Source organism: Salmo trutta, chromosome 30 (genome assembly GCF_901001165.1).
Source record: "Salmo trutta chromosome 30, fSalTru1.1, whole genome shotgun sequence".
Lineage (NCBI taxonomy): Eukaryota > Metazoa > Chordata > Actinopteri > Salmoniformes > Salmonidae > Salmo > Salmo trutta.
Genome location: NC_042986.1, coordinates 1,598,586 through 1,625,070, shown reverse-complemented (window position 1 = coordinate 1,625,070; position 26,485 = coordinate 1,598,586). Strand labels below are relative to the sequence as shown.

The window sequence follows — 26,485 nt, the reverse complement described above, 5'->3', positions numbered from 1 at the left end:
AGAAATGTCCTTGTTTTTGAAAGAAAAACACATTTTTTTGTCCATTAAAATAACATCAAATTGATCAGAAATACAGTGTAGACATTGTTAATGTTGTAAATGACTATTGTAGCTGGAAACGGCTGATTTTTTTAAATGGAATATCTACATAGGCGTACAGAGGCCCATTATCAGAAACCATCACTCCTGTGTTCCAATGGCACATTGTGTTTGCTAATCCAGGTTTATCATTTTAAAAGGATAATTAATCATTAGAATACCCTTTTGCAATTATGTTTGCACAGCTGAAAACTTGTCCTGATTAAAGAAGCAATTAAACTGGCCTTCTTTAGACTAGTTGAGTATCTGAAACATCAGCATTTGTGGGTTTTATTACAGGCTCAAAATGGCCAGAAACAAAGACCTTTCTTCTGAAACTCTTCAGTCTATTGTTGTTCTGAGAAATCATGTGAGAAATTGCCAAGAAACTGAAAATCTTGTACAACGCTGTGTACTACTCCCTTCAAAGAACAGCGCAAACTGTCACTAACCAGAACAGAAAGAGGAGTGGGAGGCCCCGGTGCACAACTGAGCAAGAGGACAAGTACATTAGAGTGTCTAGTTTGAGAAACAGATGCCTCACAAGTCCTCAACTGGCAGCTTCATTAAATAGTAACCGCAAAACACCAGTCTCAACGTCAACAGTGAAGAGTTGACTCCGGGATGCTGGCCTTCTAGGCAGAGTTGCAAAGAAAATGCCATATCTCAGACTGGCCAATAAAAATAAAAGATGGGAAAAAGAACACAGACACCGGACAGAGGAACTCTGCCTAGAAGGCCAGTATCCCGGAGTCACCTCTTCACTGTTGATGTTGAGACTGGTTGTGTATATTGTATATGAACGGTATTGTATATTGGGAGTAGTGCCTTTCCTCATGCACAGTGTGTTATATGTACAAATCTCACAACTCGATGAAACCTTCACTCTTGCACAGACATTTAGAAACAAAACATGCCAATTTGAAAAATAAGCCACAGGAGTTTTTTGAGTGAGAATTAAGACGACTTTCGAGTAGTAAGACATGTATAAAAGCAACAGATACCATTTGTAAGAAGGGGCTAGAATTATCTTATAGGGTGAGCGCCCGAGTGGCTAGGATAGGCAAGCCCCATACTATTGTGGAGGACTTAATTATTCCTGCTGCCACGGATATGGCTGGGATAATGCTGGGGGAAAGGCCCAAAAAACTATACAGACAATGACTTCACGACGCATCAGTGACATGGCAGGAGATGTTTTGAAACAATTACTGCTTCGCATACAAGCCAGTGAATTATTTGCGTTGCAGCTGGATGAGTCAACAGACATGGTGGGCCTGGCACAGCTCCTGGTTTATGTCCGTTACGTTTATTGGGGGTCAATTAAAGAAGACATCCTCTTCTGTAAACCAGGACAACAGAGGATATTTTTAAAATACTGGACAGCTTTGTGACATCAAATGGACTTTGGTGTTCAAGATGTTTTGTTATCTCCACTGATGGCACAAAAGCCATGACAGGGAGACATAGTGGAGTGGTAACGTGCGTGCAAGCAGTTGCTTCCGACGCCACTTGGGTACACTGCAGCATCCACTGAGAGGCTCTTGCTGCCAAGGGAATGCCTGACAGCTTGAAAGACGTTTTGGGCACTACAGTGAAAATAGTTAACTTTGTTAAAGCAAGGCCCCTGAACTCTTGTGTATTTTCTGCACTATGCAATGAAATGGGCAGCGACCATGTAACGCTTTTACAACATACTGAAGTGTGCTGGTTATCCAGGGGCCAAGTATTGACACGTTTTTTGAATTGAGAGACCACCTTAAAGTTTTCTTTACTGACCATAATTTTCACTTGTCTGACCTCTTGCATGATGTTGAGTTTCTCACACAACTGGCCTATCTGGGTGATGTTTTTTCTCACCTGAATGATCTGAATCTAGGATTACAGGGACTCTCTGCAACTATATTCAATGTGCGGGACATGCAATTGAGGCTATGATTAAGGCTATGATTAAGAAGTTGGAGCTCTTCTCTGTCTGCATTAACAAGGACAACACACAGGTCTTTTCATCATTGTATGATTGTTTGTGTGCAAATTAACTCAAGCTTACGGACAATGTCAAATGTGATATAGCGAAGCACCTGAGTGAGTTGGGTGCGCAATTACGCAGGTACTTTCCCGAAGCGGATGACACAAACAACTGGATTCGTTATCCCTTTCATGCCCTGCCTCCAGTCCACTTACTGATATCTGAACAAGAGAGCCTCATCGAAATTGCAACAAGCGGTTCTATGAAAATTGAATTTAATCAGAAGCCACTGTAAGATTTCTGGATTGGGCTGCGCTCAGAGTATCCTGTCTTGGCAAATCGCTCTGTTAAGACACTGATGACCTTTGCAACCACGTACCTATGTGAGAGTGGATTCTCAGCCCTCACTAGCATGAAAACTAAATTCAGGCACAGACTGTGTGTGGAAAATTATTTAAGATTGAGACTCTCTCCAACACAACCCAACATTGCATCCTTTCAAGCACACCTTTCTCATTAACCTGTGGTGAGTTATTCACAATTTTCGATGAACAAATAAAGTTTTATATGTAAGATGGGTAAATAAAGAGCAAAATGATTGATTATTATTATATTATTATTATTACTCTTATCCTATAAGAGCTCTTTGTCACTTCCCACGAGCCGGGTTGTGACAAAAACTCACACTCATTCTCATGTTTAATAAATGTATTGTATAGTGTGTGTGTGGCAGCCTTACTATGATGGCAAAAAACAACATTTGAGGGTGCGCTGACCCTGGTGCTGGAGGGGGTACGCAGCTGGAGGTTGAATGTTTGAAGGGGTACGGGATTATACAAAGTTTGGGAACCACTGGTGTAGGCCTATGCAACTGTTGGCCTAGTTAAAAATTAACTCATTCACAGACTTTGGCATCACTGTTGTGTTGATTGATTAATTCTAGGCAGCCTAGCCAGGCCAAGTTGGAATATAAGCCACATTTGATCACATTCACATTTTCTCCTCACACAAACAAATGGACTTTAAATACATAAAGTTATGAATTAGTTTACCCTGACCAGATGGACAGGACGCATAGGCTGTATGCAGCTTCTGTTGTTAGTAGCCTACAGTTGATCAGACTGAAAAATAGTCTTGTTTTCATCCCATAAAGCATGTCAATATCACTAATGTTTAGGTGCAGCCTAGGCTGCTATTTTTTTTGTTTTTGCTTGTTGAGTTTTTGCTTGTGTCTGTCAAGAGTTATGATGTGTTATCATTCCGTTTGCTAAATAAAAATCGGAGCAAAGTGGAAAGCGCCCTCTGCGTCAACCTACCACTGGGCACAGATGTCAATACATTGTCTATTCCATGTTGGTTCAAAGTAATTTTGTTGAAATGACGTGGACACAATGTTGATTCAACCAGTGTGTGCCTAGTAGGCTTTTTTTATATAACTTTTAATGGATGGTGCGTTGGAAGCTATGAAATCATTTTTAATTTATTTCTGCATCCCAGAGAAGACATTAGAAACTTCCAAATTCTCAGCAAGTAAAGCATTGTAATGTGCAATTACCTCTGCAAGCTCCTTGTAGTTGCCCTTGTTTCCCTCTCATTGTGCCAACTGTTACATAGCCAAAAATGCAGTATTGTCGATAAGCTGCTTGAGAACATCCCTGTTTCACCTTACCTTCTCATAGTTTGAATATGCAGACCTTCATCCATTACATGATCGATGTGGCTTTTTCCCAGAAGCTTGAATCTGATGTGGGCAATGAAAGGTGTTTTTCAACAAAAAATCCACTACGTTGTAGTTGGCGTTCGCCATTCTGGCAGAGAAAACTGCACTCTGCTAGCTAGCTAGCTACTTGCTATTGAAGTTGGCAAGGCAAATTTAAATAAATTACACTAATGCCACACAAATATAAAGTTCTAAAACCAAGAAAACAATATATAATCTATCTCCTCCGTCACCTGTAATGTGAACAAACTCATTTGAATCAATAATATCCTAACAACTATCTCAATCTCAATCTATCCAACAATGCCCCCAACTCACAAAAATCACACATGCGTAGTGCTAGGTTCATTCTCTGATCCTTTGATTGGATGGACAACATGTAAGTTCATACTGCAAAAGCTTTGATTGGTTGGAGGACGTCCTCTGGAAGTAGAGTCATAGAGGAAGGCTGTGCTTCTCTGGTCTCTTAAACCCCTCACCTGAGTGAGCTGGAGTTGAGTATAGAAAGGACTGAAGCTTTTACCATGTACTGTAGGTCTATGGAAGGTGGTGAGGAGCACGATCCTCCTAGGTTTTGTATTGAAGTCAGTGTAGCCAGAGGAGGCTAGAAAATAGCTGTCCCGCGGCTACACTATGGTGCTACCATTGAGGGTACTGTTGAGACTACTGTAAACATTCATTGCAAAAGTGTGTTTTAATCAGGTATTTGGTGACATTAATATATTTAGTATAGTTTCATCTAAAAGGATAATTTTTCTGAAATTCCTCCCCTTTCTTCCTCTGAGGAGCCTCCACTGGTTTGTGTGTGTGTGTGTGCGTGTGTGTCAATGTGTGTGACTGTACATAGACTAGCTGGGTTGGGGCCTTCTCTGCCTGACACTGTTTAATAACAAAGTCACTAGCAGGGAAAAGTGTTTTAGTTTCTCCCTAAGCTCTTTCTCTCTGTCTCTACCCTGGCGCTGAAACAGAGTGCCCAGAGGGCTCCTTTGGCGCTGGCTGCAGACGCAGGTGCCAGTGTGCCAATGAGGCAGCCTGTGAGCATATGGGTGGAGCCTGCACCTGCCTGCCTGGTTGGACAGGCACCTACTGTGAAAAACGTAAGTGTGTGTTGGATAACCAATTAGAGTATGGCTGTGTATGTATGTGATGAATACCCACATGATATGTTTGGAATGTGCGCGTGCATGCATGTGTGCATTTCGATGTGCCGTGTTTGTTTGTGCAGCGTGCCCTGAAGGATTCCATGGGCTGGAGTGTCAGCAGCAGTGTCAGTGTTCTAATGGGGGGAGATGTGACCACCTGACAGGGGCCTGCCACTGTCCAGACGGCTGGGTTGGATCACAATGCAACACCAGTGAGTCCTATCAGCCTATTCACCCATCCATATATCCATAGAATTTCTGTAGCCGCTCCAAAAAAGAAAAGAGAGACTGAAAAACAGGTGGAAGTAGATTTAATGAAGCGACTACACCCCATTGTGCTATTTCTCTCTGTGTCTGGTGCATTAATACCCATGTTCCTCGTTTGTATGTGGCATTGCATATTCCCCTGGATCAACATAGTCATTTTTCAGTTCTAACTGGTAAAGGGGCAGGAGCAGGGCCCATTCCAAAGAAGCTTGTGTATGTGTTTTTGTGTGTGTGCGTGCGTGTGTACGTATGTGTGTGTCTGTTTCCTGCAGCTGTGCCTGTATTGTGTGGAGAACTGAGCATTTCCAAAACTCTGTCACAACACTCTTTGTATCTGTGTACAGTTACAGTACAGTGCCTTCAGAAGGTATTCAGACCCCTTGACTTTTCAATTTTTGTTACGTTACAGCTTTAATCTCAAATTGATTAATTGGTTTTTTTCCTTCATCAATCTACACACAATACTCCTTAATGACAAAGCAAAAACAGGTTTTTAGAAAATGTTGCTAATTTATAAAAAATAAAACAACTGAACTATCACATTTATGGAAGTATTCAGACCCTTTACTCAGTACTTTGTTGAAGCACCTTTGGCAGTGATTACAGCCTTGAGTCTTCTTGGGTGTGACGCTACAAGCTTGGCACACCTGCATTTGGGGAGTTTATCCCATTGTTCTCTGCAGATCCTTTCAAGCTCTGTCAGGTTGGATGGGGAGCGTTTCTGCACAGCTATTTTCAGGTCTCTCCAGAGATGTCCGATTGGCTTAAAGTCCGGACTCTGGCTGGGCCACTCAAGGACATTCAGAGACTTGTCCCGAAGCCACTTCTGCGTTGTCTTGGCTGTGTGCTTAGGGTTGTTGTCCTGTTGGAAGGTGAACCTTCGCCCCAGTTTGAGGTCCTGAGCGCTCTGGAACAGGTTTTCATAAAGGATCTCTCTCTACTTTGCTCCGTTCATCTTTCCCTCGATCCTGACTAGTCTCCCAGTCCCTGCCGCTGAAAAACATCCCACAGCATGATGCTGCCACCACCATGCTTTCACTGTAGGGACGGTGCCAGGTTTTCTCCAGACGTGACACTTGGCATTTGGGCCAAAGAGTTTAATCTTGGTTTCATTAGACCAGAGAATTTTGTTTCTCATGGTCTGATAGTCTTTAGGTGCCTTTTGGCAAACTCCAAGCGGGCTGTTTTGTGCCTTTTACAGAGGAGTGGCTTCCGTCTGGGCACTCTACCATAAAGGCCTGATTAGTGGAGTGCTGCAGAGATGGTTTTCCTCCTGGAAGGTTCTCCCATTTCCACAGAGGAACTCTAGAGCTCTGTCAGAATGACCATCGGGTTCTTGGTCACCACCCTGACCAAGGCCCTTCTCCCCTTATTGCTCAGTTTGGCCGGGCGGCCAGCTCTAGGAAGAGTCTTGGTGGTTCCAAACTTCTTCCATTTAAGAATGATGGAGACCACTGATTTCTTGGGACCTTCAATGCTAAATACATTATTTTGGTACCCTTTCCCAGATCTGTGCCTCGGCACAATCCTGTCTCGGAGCTCTATGGACAATTCCTTTGATCTCATGCCTTGGTTTTTGCTCTGACATGCACTGTCAACTGTTGGACCTTATGTAGACAGGTGTGTGCCTTTCTAAGTCATATCCAATCAATTGAATTTACCACAGGTTGACTCCAATCAGGTTGTAGAAACATCTCAAGGATGATCAATGGAAACAGGATGCACCTGAGCTCAATTTCGAGTCCCATAGCAAAGAGTATGAATACTTAAGTAAATAAGGTATTTCTGTTTTTCATTTGTAATACATTTCTGAAAACCTGTTTTCACTTTGTCATTGTAGGGTATTGTGTGTATTGCTGAGGGAATGTTTTTATTTAATCCATTTTAGATTAAGGCTGTAACGTAACAAAATGTGGAAAACGTCAAGGGGTATGAATACTTTCCAAAGGCACTGTATCTTATGTCTGTTTTTGTTCCCCCTAACATTCTGCACCCTGCTCCTGTTGTAGCATGCCAGGCAGGGTGGTTTGGCAGTGGGTGTCAACACACCTGTGAGTGCTGTAATAATGCCAGCTGTGACCCTGTGAGCGGGCAGTGCCAGTGTATGCCAGGCTGGACCGGCGCCAGCTGTGAGAAAGGTACTGTCAGTGTGCGTGTGTGCGTGTGTGTGTGTGTGTGTGTGTGTGCGTGCGTGTGTGTGTTTGTGTTTGTATGCATATCCGTGTGCATATGCAGCGGTTTCCCCTGTATTCATTTAGCAGCAGTGAACCATTAAATTATGAAACAGGATAAAATATAGCACCTTTCCATCTTCTCGTAGATGGAAAGGCTTTCCCAAATACTTTCTCGATGAAATGTTAACTAGCTACAAAGTAGCCTATGCCTACCTGTCAGAATAATATCATGATTATTTGCATCAATTTAGTGGGCATTAGTTTTGTGAACTCCATCATGTGCTGCTAACCAGACAACAGTGCTAGGTGCATGCTCACTTGCGTTAAAGGGTAACTACACTCCAAAATATTTGAAACATTCTTAGATTTTCCCCACGCCTCAAAAGTGGTCTCCTGATGCAGTTTAAGCATTTTTGTGGACTTAGAACATCTATACATTTTTACTTTTAGATTCAAACTAGAAGCACAGAGAGCGTCATTTTGAATTCATGAATTTGCATGTTTTATTAATCTACTGTATTTGAAGTCATGTCCCCCAGTCCTTCACTTTTCCTAAATAAGTATATTAACACGTACAGTGGAGACCAAAATTATTGGATCCCTTGATAAAAATTAGAAAAAAATTATAGATATTTTATACTAATACAATTACTTGGAGAAAAAGACAAGTAATAAATAAAAGAAACTCAATAAGATACAGGTCCTTATGATTGAATACTCCAGCTCCCTCACCTTGCAAGGATAACTGAGCCATCTTCCTTTTGAGGCAAATCCCACCACTGGTGTGCATGGCCAAAGAGCTGTATTTTCATGTCGTCTGACCATAGCGCCACTTCCAATCCAAGTGCCAATGCCATTTAGCAAACTCCAGGCATTTACATTTGTTGGTTGACATGAAAATAGAGATCTTTGGCCACGCACGCCAGTGGTGGGTTTTGCGTCAGAAGAAAGATGCATATGCAGAAAATAATTCCATACCTACTGTAAAATATGGTGGTGGATCTTTGATGTTATGGAGCTATTTTGCTTCCACTGGTCCTGGGGCCCTTGTTAAGGACAAAGGACCTTTTAGCCAAACATTTTATAGCCTTTGCCAGGAGGCTGAAACTTGGCTGCAAGTGAATCTGGCAGCAAGACAATAACCGCAAGAGCAAATAAAATCCACCAAAAACTAAAATTATTGACCACAAAATCAACATTTTGCAATGGCCATCCTAGTCTCTGAACTTGAACTCCATTGAAAAACTGTGGTTTGAATTGAAGAGGGAAGTCTATGCGCAGACGAAGGATGTAACAAATCTGGAAAGATTATTGATGGAGTATTGTCTAAGATCCCTCCAAATATGTTTTCCAATCTCATAAAATATTTTAGAAGAAGGTTTTTGGATGTTATTCTCGCAAGCGGAGGGTGCTGGAGAATCGAAACATAGGATTCAATCATTTTTATCCCTACCTTTAAAAAAAAAAAAGTATGACTTATTAAACAAAATCTTTCTCTGAGCATGCAATATAGCTCAGTATTTGCATTATTTATTTTATACAGTCTTTTTTGCTCATCTTAATAAGGGGATCAAATCATTTGGGACTCTGTATGTTGAAAGAGGACATGTTATTCCCCCCTGCCCCTCATTCACTGCCAGTCGTTCTCTGCCAGTCAGCCTTCGACATTTTGATGTCTATATAGTATCAGAAAAGGCAGATTCTGCAGTTTACAAGTCACCTGCCATTGCCAAACAACCCTTAAAAATAAGCCCATTAAGCACTATTTCAAAATATAACTTTTTGACAGAATGTATTTAAACTCAAAATATGCCATTCTGATCTTTTGAAATGCATTTTCTTAGTTTCATAATGTTCCTTAAGACCTGCCTAAACAAATTAATAATGGATAATCTTTGTGATGGTGTTTGATTTGAGGTATTTTTGTGATTTTTAATTTGTGTATATATAGCCTACAGTTACATAAAAGACATGTTCCGGAACATATCTTTTAAACCTCCCGCTTTAGGCTGGATGTGTGAATGCGTAGTTCGTGCATGCATAATCTATGAGCAGAATTTGAGCAGAATTTTACCGCAATTAGCCATGAAATCCCTAGTTTGAAGCAACTGTTTTTCTGGAACCTATTCTGTGCCATTTTACCTGCATTTTCCCCCAGGTAGGCCAGCCTAGCAATTCGAGTTCAACCAATGAGTTTCAGCACCTCACCATATGAGTGACAGCTACAGTAGCAAGATGCACATGATGCAACCACAGCAGAGAGAGAGAGAGAGAAATTACATGGTGCACAGTGCACATATCTCGCAGAGTACGCCATTTTCAGGGACCACTTTCGGCTCGTGAGCACTACTTTCTGAACTACTGGTTAAAATGTATACAAAAGTATACAAATAAAATGCTATTGTGTTGAAATATATTTTCTTTCATATTCTAATGTTACCTTCATAAACAACCAAAGCATTATTATTGTGATGAAATGTATTTATTAGACTGCTAGAATGTTAACATCAAAAAGACATTTCATTTGCTTAGAACCAGGGGTATCGAGGCCCAGCATTTTAAGGGTTAAAAAAATGGTGACTTTGAGAGCGAAAACCTTAAAAAAACTGGGGAAGATCCGAAACCTGAACAACCCACCCCTCCTTTCCCTTTCGCGACTCTTTCTACCACTGATAAAATACATTATTGTGGAAACACTTATGTTTGCATGCATGCATTCATACACACACTTCCGGTCATGTTTGTGAAAGAGAGTCCTGTGTGTGTGCCCATGCATGCGTGCGTGTGTGACAGAGAGTGTATTATTTTGCCTCCAGGAACCCACAGGCAAAATTGGGAAGTCCATTTGAAAAGTGGACTATACTTAACTGCTATTCAATACTCCACATCTGTACACTTCATTCCCTTACCTCCCCTGCAACAAGCCCCATTAAGAAAGAGCATCCCTAATGCTAGGTAATGGTAGCATTTTTTCCCCTTTCTAACCACTGCTCTCTGAATCACTACCCTTCTCCCTAACGTGTGCACTCATTCACTCCCCCTAAAGGAGTGAAAAGGAACAGACTTTTCATACAAAACAGATGATGCACTCTAATTCTCAACCCTACCCCTGAGGTGTGCACTCGACCTGTTCACTCCCCCTCATGGATTGAAATAAAACTGACTGATGTACTGTACGTATGAAATATGGTGAAATCTGTCTCCTGCTTACAGTGATGTGTATCTCTCTTTCAGAATGTCTAGAAGGCTTCTATGGGTTAGACTGCCTGCATCACTGCCTGTGTCAGAATGGTGGTGTATGTGATCGTTTCTCCGGGGGATGCTCGTGCCCCAACGGGTGGACCGGGGCGGCCTGCGAACTGGGTAAGTGATGGATCAACCAACAGGACCAAATGGGAAAGAAGGGGGGGTTATGAGATTTGCAGTGCACTTAGGCCCTCTAACAAAGGTTAATGCAGTAACGCCGGATAACGTAGTACATTTTTACTGTAAAGTGTCATAAAACTGGTTAATGTTATAACTTGACGGAGAACTTGACAGAGAACTTAGCCCCAGTGTTTGACAACTTAATGTAATAAGTTATCACATTATTGGCAGTTATCTAGTGGCTATTACGTTATCAGGTGAGTAACAACATTTTTATGAATTATACAATAACTTTAACAGATCATGTAATAATATACCATAATCACTGTCTTTATGATACATTTAATTAATTTCAAGGATCATGGCTTTTCATGTCTTTGGGGCAGAAAAAATTGTGTTGGGCAGGTGTTAATATGATTTGGTGTGGAAGAGTCAAAAGAGTCTGGCAACACTGAATAGCTTCTGTTGAGATATTCTTTAGATGAAAAGTGGACAAAAATCGATACCGAATAACCTGGATTCAGGGTAAGGACTTTATTATCATTGTCTCAAGAGCATCAAATAGCTGCATAACAAAAAACTATATAGGCACAGAAAATGGATAATCTTGATAAACACGCCTTAGTGTTCATAATTTTGTAATATGAGAGGACAAAGCTCAACACTAATTTGATTATGAAAATTACATTTGCCCGTTTTGTAAATAACTCTACCTACAAAAATGAAAGGCAGCTTTGCAGAAAAAAACATTTAACAAACTGCAAGTTGTAAAGGCTTTATATGGCGTACATAAAGTCTTCATACACACTAGATGCTTCACAAATCTTCACATTGAAAAAAGGGTAAGGCTTTTTATCAGTAAGATTAATTTGTCGGTAAATCTTTTGGTATTAGGGAACTACTTCTCACAGTCAGAGCAGTGGTAAGGCTTCTATCCAGGTTATATCCGCTGGTGTACTTTTGAATAATATTGTCCAGCAAATCTAGCTCCAAAATCAGAGCAGGGGTAAGGCTTATCTCATGTGTGTATTTGCTTGTGAAGTTTTACGTTTTTAGGATAAGAGAAACTCTTAACGGTGTCAGAGCAGTGGTAAGGCTTCTCTCCTCTGTGTATTTGCTTGGGATGTTTTAAGACGTTCAATTGAGACTTCCCACAATCAGAGCACTTCCCACAATCCGAGCAGGAATAAAGCTTCTCTCCAGAGTGTGTTTTCATGTGTCTTTCAAGATGTGATGAGAACTCTTCTCACAATGTGGGCAGTGGGGAGACCTCTTAGGTTTGTGGATTTCCTGGTTTTGCTCTTTGGATGCAGAAGCTGGCTGAACTTTGTCAGAGGCGTAAGGTCGTTCTCCTGTGGGAATTAAAACAAAAGGATAAGCTGGAACAAGTGGCTAAGAATCAACTTATTTCACTGATTAATGAATAAAATCATATGTGTAACATGAGACCATTCTACCTCTCAATTTGAAAAGAGAGAGACTAATTTGTGGAAAATGTTAACCCCCTCTTACAATGTGCTCTTACCAAGTCCCAGTCTTCTCTTCATCATCTCCCCCTTTAAATGTTGACGTTCAAATCCAGTGTTGGACTGCATTTTTCCATCTTCACTGATGCCACCTCTGGATCCTGGACCTGAAGATGTCTCTCCTGTGTGAATGACATCAGAATAGCAAGTCAGTTGGTGCTATATACAAATCAATGCTTTTAAGTAAGCTGTACATGACAAAAGGGAGATCAATACCAATCATATGTTGTCATTTCTTACCATGTTCAGTTAGCTAAACAATAATTTTACAAGACTTGATACTGTCTGAGTAAACTCCAGACTGCCATACACTGAATAATACAAACCGTAGCATTGACAATGTTGATGCCAAACCATGCAGGTCTCCATGCTGTGAAATAACATCTCACACAATTGGTCACCTTGACAATTAAACCTTTAGTCTGTCCTAAAACTATGCCATGGAGAATCCAGTAGATGATGGGGTTCTTGGGTTACACAATGAGAGATGAAAACTTGAGAACACCAAACAACTTTAGATGAAACTTGCTCTTACCATGGTCCAATACTCAATCTTTTCCTCATCCACTTCATTTTTAATGTTAATATTCGAACCCGTTGTTTGACTACAGAGGTTGCTTTCAGTGTGTTGCTTACATGTGTACTGATGTAGCACTCATAATTGCCTCTTGTGCACAACGTCTTCTTTCATCACTCAAATTTTTCAAGACAGAGACGACATGTTGTTCAAAATGGTCACGATTCTGCTGCAATTCAGTTCTTTCTGAAAAGTCTAGTACGTCAAACATGTTCTCCTGCAAGGCAGCTGAATCAATGACCTTGTCCTCCTGGCGTTTACTTTTGTGGCCTGAACGCTGCTCCTCTTCTTCATTTTTAATGATGAAATTCAGCTCCAATGTTTTACTAGTCTTCCAGGTTCACTGATGCCATCTCTGGAACCTGCTGTAAGCCTACACAAAGGGCCCCATTGTCACAATCAGGACTCAGTGACTCAGTTCTCTTTATCTGCTTGCTAGAGCTAGATATAAAAGTCTCTTGGTAGAATAAGTCCTAAATAGAAGTCTGAGTTTAACCTCCTGGTCTCCCCTGTGTGTGCCACTCCCCCTCCCATTGAACTGTATGTATGAGTACATTTCAAAGAATGGCTACAATAAGTGCTGTGGGGCTTACAAACACAAAAGGAAAGGTTGTGGAACTTGTGGTAGATGTGAGGCACTGCAGGTCAGTTCACAGTGCTTACAACCTTAGCATTTATATCAAAACATCTATTTATATAATAAACTGGTTAACTGATTTACCACTGGTTTCAGTGCCACTTAAGAATGTAATGGCCTGATGTTGCCAGATAGGTCTGTTTCCTGCCTAATTTAATGACTTTTTACATAATTGGTCTTGCAAAATGGTGCTGGGTGGGTGTTAATTTGATTGGGAGGGTAAGAGTCAAGAGAATCTGGCTACACTGAATAGCTTCTGTTGAGATTTTTCTTAAATTAAGAGGACAAAAACCAGGGGGGCTTTCACACTGACTAAACTTGTTGCCCACGCTTTCTTCCACATGTCACCAAATGTTAAACTTTTCGCTTAAACACTATATCCTTACATTAGCCTTAAATATGATGTGACCAAAGCCACAATCATTCTTCATATGTGTAGCATACTGTAAACACCATAGAACAAACAAAATAATGCCCACTATTCGAACTATACAGCAGCTTCTCAACTAAACTATATTGCACATAACATTGCACACTTAAGTAATACAACCACCCAATTGTTCTCACGATAGTGAAAGGCAACTTAGATTTTTTTCTAAACAAAGCTACAACTGAAAGTCTTCATATGCATTAGATGCTTCACAAATCATCACATTGAGAGTTGAGGTAAGGATTTTTACAAGTATGTTTTTGTTGGTGAATTGTTACTCTTTTATGAGAGAAACTCTTCTCGTAGTTAGAGCAGTGGCAAGACTTCTATCCAGTGTGCATCCGCTGGTGTACTTTTAACTGATCTTGTCTAGCAAATCTCTTGCCACAATCACAGCAGAGGTAAGGCTTCTCTCCTGTGTGTATTTGCTTGTAAAGTTTTTAGGCTCAGAGAAACTACTATCGCAGTCAGCAGTGGTAAGGCATTTCTCTTGTGTGTTTACGCTGGTGTACTTTTATTTGATATGTTCTAGTAAATTCAGCACCACAATCAGAGCATTGTTAAGACTCTTCTCTTGTGTGTATTCGCTTGTGGGTTTTTAAACTTTTGAAATTAGTGAAACTTGTGCCACAATCAGAGCAGTGGTAAGGCCTCCCCCCTGTGTGTGTTAGCTTGTGGCTTTTTAAGTCCATCAAATGAGAAAAACTCTTTCCACAATCAGCACTGACTAATGAATAAAATGTTGCACCCATCACAATAGTAGCATGAGAAACATTTACTTTGTTCATTGAAAAGGAGATGATAATATATTGAACTTGTCCCTCCTACATGGTCTTACCATGAGAAACAAAATCCCCAGTCTTCTCTTTCACCTCCTCTTCATCTTTAATGATAACATTTTGACTGCGGTCTTCTAGCTTCACTTATGTCATCTCCGGATCCTGGACTTAAAGAAGTCTCTTCTGTGGGAATGACATCAGAATATGGTATAGACATCAGATCTTCATTTGACCAGTTCAGAGCAGGAAAAATAATCCTGCAGCAACAGGAAATGTGAATAGTTATGTGGATAATAAATAATGGACATGTTTGTAAGGGTTGATACATTTTTCGTTAGGGCAAATCACATCTGAAAGTGGAAATTACAAACTTTAGAAGCCTTTTTAAACCTTGACTACAGTACAAGAAGAATTCTCACAACAGTGTGATCAAATTAAAATCCTAGGTAGGATCAAATTATTTTCACTCACCAAATCACTTACTATAACATGGATTATTAGCTACACACTTATTTCATAAAACAGAAAATATTGTCTGAGTAAATTCCAGAGAGCCATACACTGAATGAAACATATATGGCATTGAGAGTGTTGATGCCAAACCACTCAAGTCTCCATGCCGTGAAATAACCTCTCACACAATGGGTAATCTCTCATGAACACCTTGACAGTAAAACCTTTAGTCTGTCCTAAAACTATGCCATAGAGAATCCAGTAGATGGCGGGGATCTGGGTGCCGAGGTTACACAATGAGAGATGATAACTTGAGAACACCAAACAACTTTAGATAAAACCTGCTCTTACGATGTTCCAATACTCCAATCTTTTCCTCTTCATTTTTAATGTTGACATTGACTGTATAGGTTGCTTTCGCTGTATTCGCTGTATTCGCTGTATTTGCTGTATTCGCTGTATTCGCTGTATTGCTTACACGTGTATTGATGTAGCATGTGCATCCTCGTAATTTCCTCATCTTTCATCTCTCAAAGTTTTCAATATAGGCTATATTTCAACAAACCTAATGCAATGGTAAATCAAAGTGCTGGTGGTAGGGCTATAGGTCCAGGGGTGTGTCAGAAATATTGGGAATGATTGGCAGAGTAGCAGGCGGTGGCACGAAAGGGGTGGGTTTTGATAAATAAAACATTTGGAGGCTTGACCGCTCGCTGGCCAATCAGAACGTGCTCCATGGCTAGATATGTGGTTGTTTCTAGTGTTGTATTTATCTTTTTTTTATGTACTGCGTTTGCATTGTCATCAACTGCAATTTGAATGATAGTCCATTATAGCCTAGTTTGTTAAATAGCCTACAGAAACAAAATAACTAAATATGGGCCTATCCCATCTTTGCTAAATACATTGAACATGCTTGCAGTCCACATTGTTCTAAATAATTGCATGGCTTCAATATGGAAATATATTGTTAATAAACATATAACATTCACACTGATTGGTGTAGGCCTACTATAAATTGCATAATGGCTGAGCCATGGACATGTCAAGCTTATTTAATAATGTAATCTTGCTTAACTGTTGAGGCCTAAGGAGAGTGAATAATTGTAATCAAATTCCAATCAAAACCAAACAACTTGTTTTAAATAGGCTATATAGTTTAAATAAAGTTACAGGCACCCTAATTGCTACCGTCGGCATATAATATTAAGGCAACGCAGACAGTGGAGGGTTTTATGCACATACAAACTTTTCACAGATGCTGGACAAAGATCCAATATAAAGAGAATGTCCGCTACTCCCAAATATAATGTTTTATAAACATAATGGAACCATCTTCCAGATTGCATTCCCACTGGGCACTCACTGGTTGTTTCCACTTCATTTCAATGAAATTACGTTGAACCAATGTGGAATAGACGTTGAATTGACGTCTGTTGCAAAGTGGGTTCACACTTTTCCAGAAATAGCAGATGGCTCTTAAATTCCCTTGCATGCGAGCTGGACATTCTCATCATAAAGCCAGGATGATGAATCATTCTAATACGTTAATAATTTTTTACAATAACAATATTTCTAAAAGCTTGGGATCAGAATCATGATATCATGAAATTGACATGAAAAAGAGACAACTAATTGCTGTTGAACCAGCCTTCCTTATAGCCAAAGGGACTTCGGAGAGAAAGTATTCAGACCACTTGAAATTGTCCTAATTTTGTTATGTTGGACTTATTCTAAAATGGATTAAACAAAAAATAATCCTCAGCAATCTACACACAATACCCCATAATGACAAAGCGAAAACAGGTTTTTAGAAATGTTTGCTAAATTATTAAAACTAAAAAACAGAAATACCTTATTTATATAAGTATTCATACTCTTTGCATTCTGATACCATTGATCATCCTTGAGTTGTTTCTGCAACTTGATTGGAGTCCACCTGTGGTAAATTCAATTGGTTGGACATGATTTGGAAAGGCACACAGCTGTAAGGTCCCACAGTTGACAGTACACGTTAGAGGAAAAACCAAGCCATGAGGTCGAAGGAATTCTCCGTAGAGCTCCGAGACAGGATTGTGTCGAGGCACAGATCTGGGAAAGGGTACTAAAACATTTCTGCAGCATTGAAGGTCCCCAAGAACACAGTGGCTTCCATCATTCTTTTTATTTATTTTTATTTCAAGTTTTATTACGTTTTCTTGTTTTTTCAATCAACCAACAAAACACATTCCACATTCACAGATGTGGCAGACATAAATAATAAAATATAAAACAAACAAACTTGCAGCAGCACTATCAGCGTTCCTATTAGTTATTTCCAGCCTTAGCTGAGACAACGAGCAAATAATTATTTTTTACAGCACCTTACACCCTGACTACACCGCTCGCGTCACGTGTGCGAGCATTGCAAAATACATTTAGGAATCTATGTTATTCAATTATTGCACCCACACTGCTCGCGCCTGTCAACGAGCGTCTGCTGTGCCAAGTGCTAAAATAGAAGTCATTCCTATTTCTGACGCAGATCGTGCTGAAAGTCCTGCCTCTCCCATCTTCTCATTGGTTTATAGAAGCAGGTACCCACGTGCCATCTCCTCATTGGTTATACCCACGTGGGTGATTGAAAGATGAACTGTTGCCGGTTGTCGTGGTAATACTATGAACGTTTAGATGCCAATCACCATATAAGTTCAAAGATGAAAAAGCCTGGAAGGAGGAGAGATGACTAGAAACGATTCAGTTGGCCGTTTTATGTGTGGATTAATTGTTGGAGTAGAGGACCTTGTGCATTTCAGGTAAAATAATAGCCTAATGTTTATATCCCAGGACAAATTAGCTAGCAACAGCAAGCTAGCTAAATAGGACAAATTAGCTAGCAAGTGCAAGCTAACTAGCTAAATTGCCATAAATGTTTAATGCTTTTCGAACTGTCCCCAAATTAATGTCATTGGTTCAGAGATTGTTTTGATATTTTAACCTGCGTGTCATGATCGCGTTTGGTGTAGGGGGACAAAATAAATGTATGCACGATGTCGCACGATGGCGCACGTGGGCAGCCGGTTTGGGTTCCGTGTTACACAACGTGTCTGCTCATTTCCCTAATCACCCCATTCACTCTGTCCAATTTGAAATATAGTTGAGTAGTGGAGACCAGAGTCTGTCAAACTTGGGCTGTCTCTTGCGGAGGTCATAAGTGAGCTTTTCAAGAGGAAGAAAGTCAACAATATTGTATTAGTATTAGAAGCCCACAATAGAATAGAATAATATATTTCTTAGCAAAGTATGTGATAGTCATAAACACATTTTCTCTGTCAGGATCAAAAACAAAGTCCTGCTGGGCATTAAGAAGATAGATACACAGGGTCATATTAAACTATACATCTAGTATTTCATGTGCAGCAGTAATGTATAGATTGCCAAAATCTCTCTACAACTCCAAAATATATGCATATACATTCCACTTTCAGAGGTACATATTTTACAGTAAGGAGAAATGTCTGTTTTCATTCTATGGAGTCTCACTGGGCTGTAAAAAAATGTGTACAAAAATGTGTAATTAGATTCTTTCATTTTTACATTAGTAGAGAAGCAGTATACCCTGTCGCAAACATCCTCCCATAACTCATCACTGATAGTCAGACCAAGGTCCTTTTCCCAGATTATTTTCAAATGAGTAAAGGAGGAGCCCCCTTTCTCAGAAAGGACTCTGTAGATATGAGATTTTGCTTTTGATGGATTGTGCAAGAACGGTCTCAACTGCATTCAGCTGAGCTCTAAAACTCCCCTTGGAAGTAAATGAGGAAATGACGTGTCTAATTTGAAGATATTTTACAAAATTGGATCTTGGCACATTGAATTCACTGCAGAGCTCTTGAAAGGATTTCAGTGTAGTGGTTTTCTGATGAAACAGGTCTGAAAAGGTCCTGATCACTAGATCTATGCCAAAGATGAAAGTTGGCATCACTCAGGGCTTTTGGAAAGTCTGGGTTGCATACTATAGGTGAGTGAAAGCAATTTCTTACAGTCCCTCCATGCTAGTAGGGTGCTGTAAATCACAAAAGTTTTGGCTATGTTGCCCACTTCACTAAAGTTATTCATGAATATAATTGAGCTTAGGGGCAATGAACCACAGGATTGGGCTTCTATCTGAGTCCATATTGAGTCTTGTCTGTTTGTGATCCATGTTAGCATGTTGCGGATTTGGGCAGACCAGTAGTACAATTGAAGGGAGTGAAGGGCAAGACCACCCTTAGATTCAGGTTTCGATAGAGGGGAGAACTTGATCCTAGGTTTTTTATTGCTCCATATACATTTGGTGATGCTTTGATTAGTCATTTTGAAAAAGGAAACTGGGAGATTGCATGGGAGCATCTGAAATAAATAGTTCAATCTAGGGAGGATTTTCATACGGATAACATTGATTCTTCTGACTAAGCTAATTGGGAGGGAGATCCAGGTTTGGAGATCATTCTTGATTCGATCCAGGAGTGGGAGATAATTTTCCTTAAAGGCAATTCAGATCTGGTGTTACAAAGATCCCAAGGTATTGAAACCCCTGTGTCTTCCATTGGAACGGACAGAGTGTCCTCATAGAGCTCTTGCGTGTAAGATTGAGAGGGCAAACAGTGGATTTGTTAAAATGTATCTTATGTCCTGAAAACTTGCCATACTGAGCAATTGAGTCTAAAATGAGAGGGATTTCTCAGGGTAGGATATGTAGAGCAAGACATCATCCACGTAGAGCGAAATCTTGTGCTGCCAGCTGCCTGTAGAAACTCCCATAATATGTGGATTGCTCCTTATCAACTCTGCCAAAGGCTCCGCCCCCAACAAATAGAGCACGGGGACAGCGAGCATCCTTGTCTTGTGCCACATCCCAAAGGGAATCTGTCAGAATTCAGACCATTAGTAGTCACCATGGTATTTGGATGAAAGTATAGGGACTTAAAGTTGGGGCCCATATTAAACTTTTCTAAGACTGAGAACAGAAAGATCCACTCCATCCTGTCGAACGCCTTCTCAGCATCCGGTGAAGCCAGCAGGACAGGGGTCTTCTGTGCGTTTACTTGATCAATAATATCAAGAAGACAGCGAATGTTATCAAAAAAGTACCTGTCTCTAATAAATCCAGTTTGGTCCGCTTTTATTATTTTGGGAAGAAGAGTGTTTAGTCTTTTGGTGAGTAATTTGTTAATTATTTTGTAGTCGAAATCCAACAAGCTTATGGGCCGGAAGGACGAGCAACACTGTAATGCGGGCTGTGTACATAGAGTCTGGGAGAGCTCAGTTTTTGCAAAAATCAACCAGCATTGGCATGAAAATAGGGCTAAACTGGGGACAAAAAGCTTTGTAGAACTCTCTGGGAAATCCGTCTGGGCCTGGGGACTTGTTAGGTGGCATGGAGGTAATTGCCTCCAGGACCTCCTCAGGAGTGAAGGGGGTTGAGATCTTCTTGGTCGGTCTCTGATAGTTTTGGTAGCGAGATTCCCTCTAAGAAGGAATGGAGTTCTACATCTGTACAGTGGGGGGAAAAAGTATTTCATCCCCTGCTGATTTTGTACGTTTGCCCACTGACAAAGAAAGGATCAGTCTATAATTTTAATGATAGGTTTATTTGAACAGTGTGCGAAGGTTGGCAGTTGTTGGGCCTCGGGAGGGGATGGGTCCTCTTGCTCCTGGCTAATGGTGCTAGCTTTTTCTGAAGCTAGCTGTTTCTTGGAGGCTTTTTCCGTGGCTATTGCTCGAGTCCGGGTAGAAATGTCACTTGTATTGTCCCTTTTTGTAGCCGCCTCAACTTTTTGACTAAAGCTAATTGAGTTTTAACTTGAAGTGGAGGTAAGAATTGGAATTAAGAATTGGAAACTACTTGTGTGGAACTCTTAGTTCATGCGGCCATCTCGTTCAAGGGTCACGTGATCCCCACCACTTCCATCATTCTTAAATGGAAGAAGTTTGGAACCACCAAGACTCTTCCTAGAGCTGGCTGCCCGGCCAAACTGAGCAATCAGGGGAAGGGCCTTGGTTAGGGAGGTGACCAAGAACCCGATGGCCACAGAGTTCTAGAGTTCCTCTGTGGAGATCGGAAAACATTCCAGAAGGACAACCATTTCTGCAGCACTCCACCAATCAGGCCTTTATGGTAGAGTGGCCAGACAGAAGCCACTCCTCAGTAAAAAGCACATGACAGCCCGCTTGGAGTTTGCCAAATTTCACCTAAAGACTCTCAGACCATGAGAAACAACTTTCTCTTGTCTGATAAAACCAAGATTGAACTCTTTGGCCTGAATGCCAAGCATCACGTCTTGAGGAAACATGGAACCATCCCTACAGTGAAGCATGATGGTGGCAGCATCATGCTGTGGGGATATTTTTCAGCAGCAGGGACTGGGAGACTAGTCAGGATCGAGGGAAAGATGAACGGAGCAAAGAACAGAGAAATCCTTTATGAAAACCTGCTCCAGAGTGATCAGGACCTCAGACTGGGGGCAAAGGTTCACCTTCTAACAGGACAACGACCCTAAGCGCACAGCCAAGACAACGCAGGAGTGGCTTCGGGACAAGTCTCTGAATGTCCTTGAGTGGCCCAGTCAATAATTTCAGGTCCAGTACCATCGTTGGGCCGAGGGTGTGAAAGATTCAGCAGACTGCTGGCATTACACATCTGTCTAAAAGACTACTGTAGTTCTGCTGGAGTCACTTTTATTGATAACTTTGACACCTTCTGGAAACAAGATACTCTAAAGGAATGATGGAGTCCATCCAAATCATCTTGGCTCCTGGACTCTGTTCACGCATTTCAAGGCTGTGTTGAAACAATGACTGGTAAATGATCCAAGACCAGCTCAGTTAATCCCTACCATTGTGACAATGAGTCGTCATAATGCTGCATCAAAGGTACATGATCTTAGGGCCATTGGCAAACACAATGTAAGTTATTTAATTGATGTACCCCTAATTGCACCGAATACATCTGTTTATCCTACAGCTATTGTAAGCAGCAATCATGGACCTATAAACCAGAGTTACCGCTGTTAGCACTGAGGCGGTGTGCAATAGTAGGAAGACAACTTTATGCAGCTCACCCTGCACTATCAGCTCCAATGTAAATAACATGAGTAAGTCTACTTCTGATAAGCTTCCCAGTAAAGCATTAAAAACAATCAAGCAACCCCGAAAAGTGCTAAAAATAGCCAATATTAACATATGTAGCCTAAGAAAGAAGGTCCATGAAGTCAATAACTTGCTTGTAACAGATGACATTCATATTCTGAATATCTCTGAAACTCAGTTAGATAATACCTTTGATGATACAGTGGTAGCAATACATGGTTATAACATCTACAGAAAAGACAGAAATGCCAACGGAGGCGATGTTGCGGTCTATATTCAGAACCACATTCCTGTAAAGCTTAGAGACGATCTCGTGTTAAATACTGTTGAAGTAATATGGCTACAGGTTCATCTGCCTCACCTAATTATTGTGGGAAGCTGCTATAGGCTACCAAGTGCTAACAGTCAGTATCTGGATAATATGTGTGAAATGCTTGATAATGTATGTGATATCAACAGAGAAGTATATTTTCTGGGTGATTTAAATATTGACTGGCTATCATCAAGCTGCCCACTCAGGAAAAAACTTCAAACTGTAACCAGTGCCTGCAACCTGGATCAGGTTGTCAGTCAACCTACAAGGGTAGTTACAAACAGTACAGGAATTAAATCATCAACATGTATTGATCACATCTTTACTAACGCTGCAGATATTTGCTTTAAAGCGTTATCCAAATCCATAGGATGTAGTGATCACAACATACTAGCCATGTCTAGGAAAACCAAAGTTCCAAAGGCTGGGCCTAATATAGTGTATAAGGTCATACAAGAAGTTTTGAAGTGATTCATATGTTGATGATGTAAAGAATATTTGCTGGTCTGTGGTGTGTAGTGAGGAGCAACCAGCACTGCACTTATTTATGAAATGTCTTATTCCAGTTACTAATAAGCACCCACCCATTAAGAAAATGACTGTAAAAACTGTTAAATCACCTTTGATTGATGAGGAATTGAAAAATTGTATGGTTGAGAGGGATGAGGCAAAAGGTATGGCAATTAATTCTGGCAGCCCAACTGATTGGCAAACGTACTGCAAATTAAGAAATCAGGTGACTAAACGAAATAAAAAATAAACTACACTATGAAACAAAGATAAATTATATAAAGAATGATAGTAAAAAGCTTTGGGGCACCTTAAATGAAATTTGGGGTAAAAAGCCAACTTGGCTCCTTCATTCATTGAATCAGAGGACTCATTCATCACAAAGCCCACTGATATTGCAAACTACTTTAATGACTTTTTAATTGGCAAGGTAAGCAAACTTAGGGATGACATGCTAGCAACAAATGCTGACACTACACATCCAAGAATATCGGACCAAATTATGAAAGATAAGAATTGTACTTTTGAAAGTCAGTGTGGAAGAGGTGAAAAAATTATTGTTGTCTATCAACAATGACAAGCCACCGGGGTCTGACAATCTGGATGGAAAATTACTGAGGATAATGGCAGACGATATTGCCACTCCTATTTTCCACGTCTTCAATTTAAGCCTACTAGAGAGCGTGTGCCCTCAGGTCTGGAGGGAAGCTAAAGTCATTCCACTACCCAAGAATAGTAATGCCCCCTTTACTGGCTCAAATAGCCGGCCAATCAGCCAATCACCCTTAGTACACTTCTGGAAAAAATTGTTTGACCATATACAATGCTATTTCACAGTAAACAAATTGACAACAGAATTTCAGCATGCTTATAGAGAAGGACACTCAAGAAGCACAGCACTTACACAAATGACTGATGATTGGCTGAGAGAAATTGATGATAAAATGATTGTGGGGGCTGTCTTGTTAGACTTCAGTGCAACTTTTGACATTATTCATCATAGTCTGCTGCTGAAAAAACTTGCGTGTTATGGCTTTACACCCCCTCTATAATGTGGATAAAGAGTTACTTGTCTTACAGAACACAGAGGGTGTTCTTTAATGGAAGCCTCTCAAATATAATCCAGTTAGTATCAGGAATTCCCCAGGGTAGCTGTTTAGGCCCCTTGCTTTTTTCAATTTTTACTAACGACATGCCACTGACTTTGAGTAAAGCCAGAGTGTCTATGTATGCGGATGACTCAACACTATACACGTCAGCTACTACAGCGACTGAAATTACTGCAACACTCAACAAAGAGCTGCAGTTAGTTTCAGAGTGGGTGGCAAGGAATAAGTTAGCCCTAAATATTTCTAAAACTAAAAGCGTTGTCTTTGGAACAAAATACTCGCTAAACCCTAAACCTCAACTAAATCTTGTAATAATTAATGTGGAAATTGAGCAAGTTGAGTTGACTAAACTGCTTGGAGTAACCCTAGATTGTAAACTGTCATGGTCAAAATATATTGATGCCCTAGTAGCTAAGATGGGGAGAAGTCTGTCTATAATAAAACGATGCTCTACCTTCTTAACAACACTATCAAAAAGACAGGTCCTACAGGCCCTAGTTTTGTCACACCTTGACTGCTGTTCAGTCGTGTGGTCAGGTGCCACAAAAAAGGACTTAGGAAAATTGCAATTGGCTCAGAACAGGGCAGCACGGCTGACCCTTGGATGTACACAGAGAGCTAATATTAATAATATGCATGTCAATCTCTCCTAGCTGAAAGCGGAGGAGAGATTGACTTCATAACTACTTTATTTATGAGAGGTTTTGACATGTTGAATGCACCGAGCTGTCTGTCTAAACTACTGGCACACAGTTCGGACACCCATGCATACCCCACAAGACATGTCAGAAGAGGTCTCTTCACAGTCCCCAAGACCAGAACAGACTATGGGAGGCACACAGTACTACATACATGACTACATGGAACTCTATTCCACATCAAGTAACTGACGCAAGCAGTAAAATTTGATTTAAAAATCTGATTAAAAAACACCTTATGGAACAGCGGGACTGTGAAGAAACACAAACACTGGCACAAACACACACACATACACACACACACACACACACACACACACACACACACACACACACACACACACACACACACACACACACACACACACACACACGATAACGTACGCACTATACATACACTTTGATTTAGTACTGTAGATATGTGGTAGTGGTGGAGTAGGGGCCTGAGGGCACACAGTGTGTTGTGAATGTATTGTAATGTTTTTAAAATTGTATAAACTGCCTTAATTTTGCTGGACCCCAGGAAGAGTAGCGGCTGCTTTAAATACAAATACAAACACGATCAAACATCTCTGGAGAGACCTGAAAATAGCTGTGCAGCAACACTCCCCATCCAACCTGACAGAGCTTGAGAAGATCTGCAGAGAAGAATGGGAGAAACTCCCCAAATACAGGTGTGCCAAGCTTCTAGCGTCATACCCAAGAAGACTCGAGGCTGTAATCACTGCCAAAGGTGCTTCAACAAAGTACAGAGTAAAGGGTCTGAATACTTATGTAAATATGATATTTTCATTTAAAAAAAATTATAAATTAGCAAACATTTCTAAAAACATGTTTTTGCTTTGACATTATGGGGTATTGTGTGTAGATTGATGAAATCCATTTTAGAATAAAGCTGTAATGTAACAAAATGTGGAAAAAGTCAAGTGGTTTGAATACTTTCCGAAGGCAATTGTTACAGGATAATACATTTTAAATACAGGGGTACCAGCATCATCTCATCTCCCATTTATTGATGGGCATATGGACAGATGTAACCTACGCAAAGGGGTTTTTACACACAACCAAAATGGGAGCTGGCTAAAATAATGTTGGCCTACACAAAATGGGATGTCTGCTCACTGTTTTGCTGCTCCCAAACTTAGTATTTTAATAAAGCTTTGGTGATTAAGATTTATTTCAAAGCAGTCTCATGAGTCAAACCCTTTAATGAAAGACATGGCTACTTGGTGAACGCATTGGGTAGGACAAGAAAATTGCCTTCATTGAGGGGAGGCTAAATGCTTGGTTTTAAATCAAATGAAACCAAAGGAGAGAAAAAAATCAGTTTTTGTGTGTTTATTAATACGTTTATTAATAATGTACAAAAAGTACATTTCCTTTCTTGTTCCATGAGCACGAGGGCACTGCGTCACAGCTGGATAGGTGTTGCTTCCACTCACAAAATCCATGCCATTACCAACCACGTTACCGATAAGACCTGCTTTTCGTTGGTCTTAGATCTCCTGATATGCGTGAAATGGTCACTTTTGCGCTTGTTTTCAAGGACACACCTCGAATATTGCCAGCCCCCCACCTCAGCGCAAGCAAACTGATATCAGACAGGTAAATTGCTGAACCTGGCGCA

General features: G+C 40.5%; 1 protein-coding gene across 3 annotated transcripts in view; it reads left to right on the top strand.

Annotated features, from left to right (window-relative positions):
- LOC115168938 (multiple epidermal growth factor-like domains protein 6) overlaps positions 1-26,485 on the top strand; it is a 198,501-nt gene that overhangs the window by 146,065 nt on the left and 25,951 nt on the right. For all 3 annotated transcript variants that reach the window (XM_029724469.1, XM_029724470.1, XM_029724468.1), the window contains 4 exons: positions 4,736-4,864; positions 4,993-5,121; positions 7,186-7,314; positions 10,585-10,713. In XM_029724469.1, coding sequence (XP_029580329.1) covers positions 4,736-4,864; positions 4,993-5,121; positions 7,186-7,314; positions 10,585-10,713 — 516 coding nt within the window. The remainder of the gene's footprint in view (positions 1-4,735; positions 4,865-4,992; positions 5,122-7,185; positions 7,315-10,584; positions 10,714-26,485) is intronic.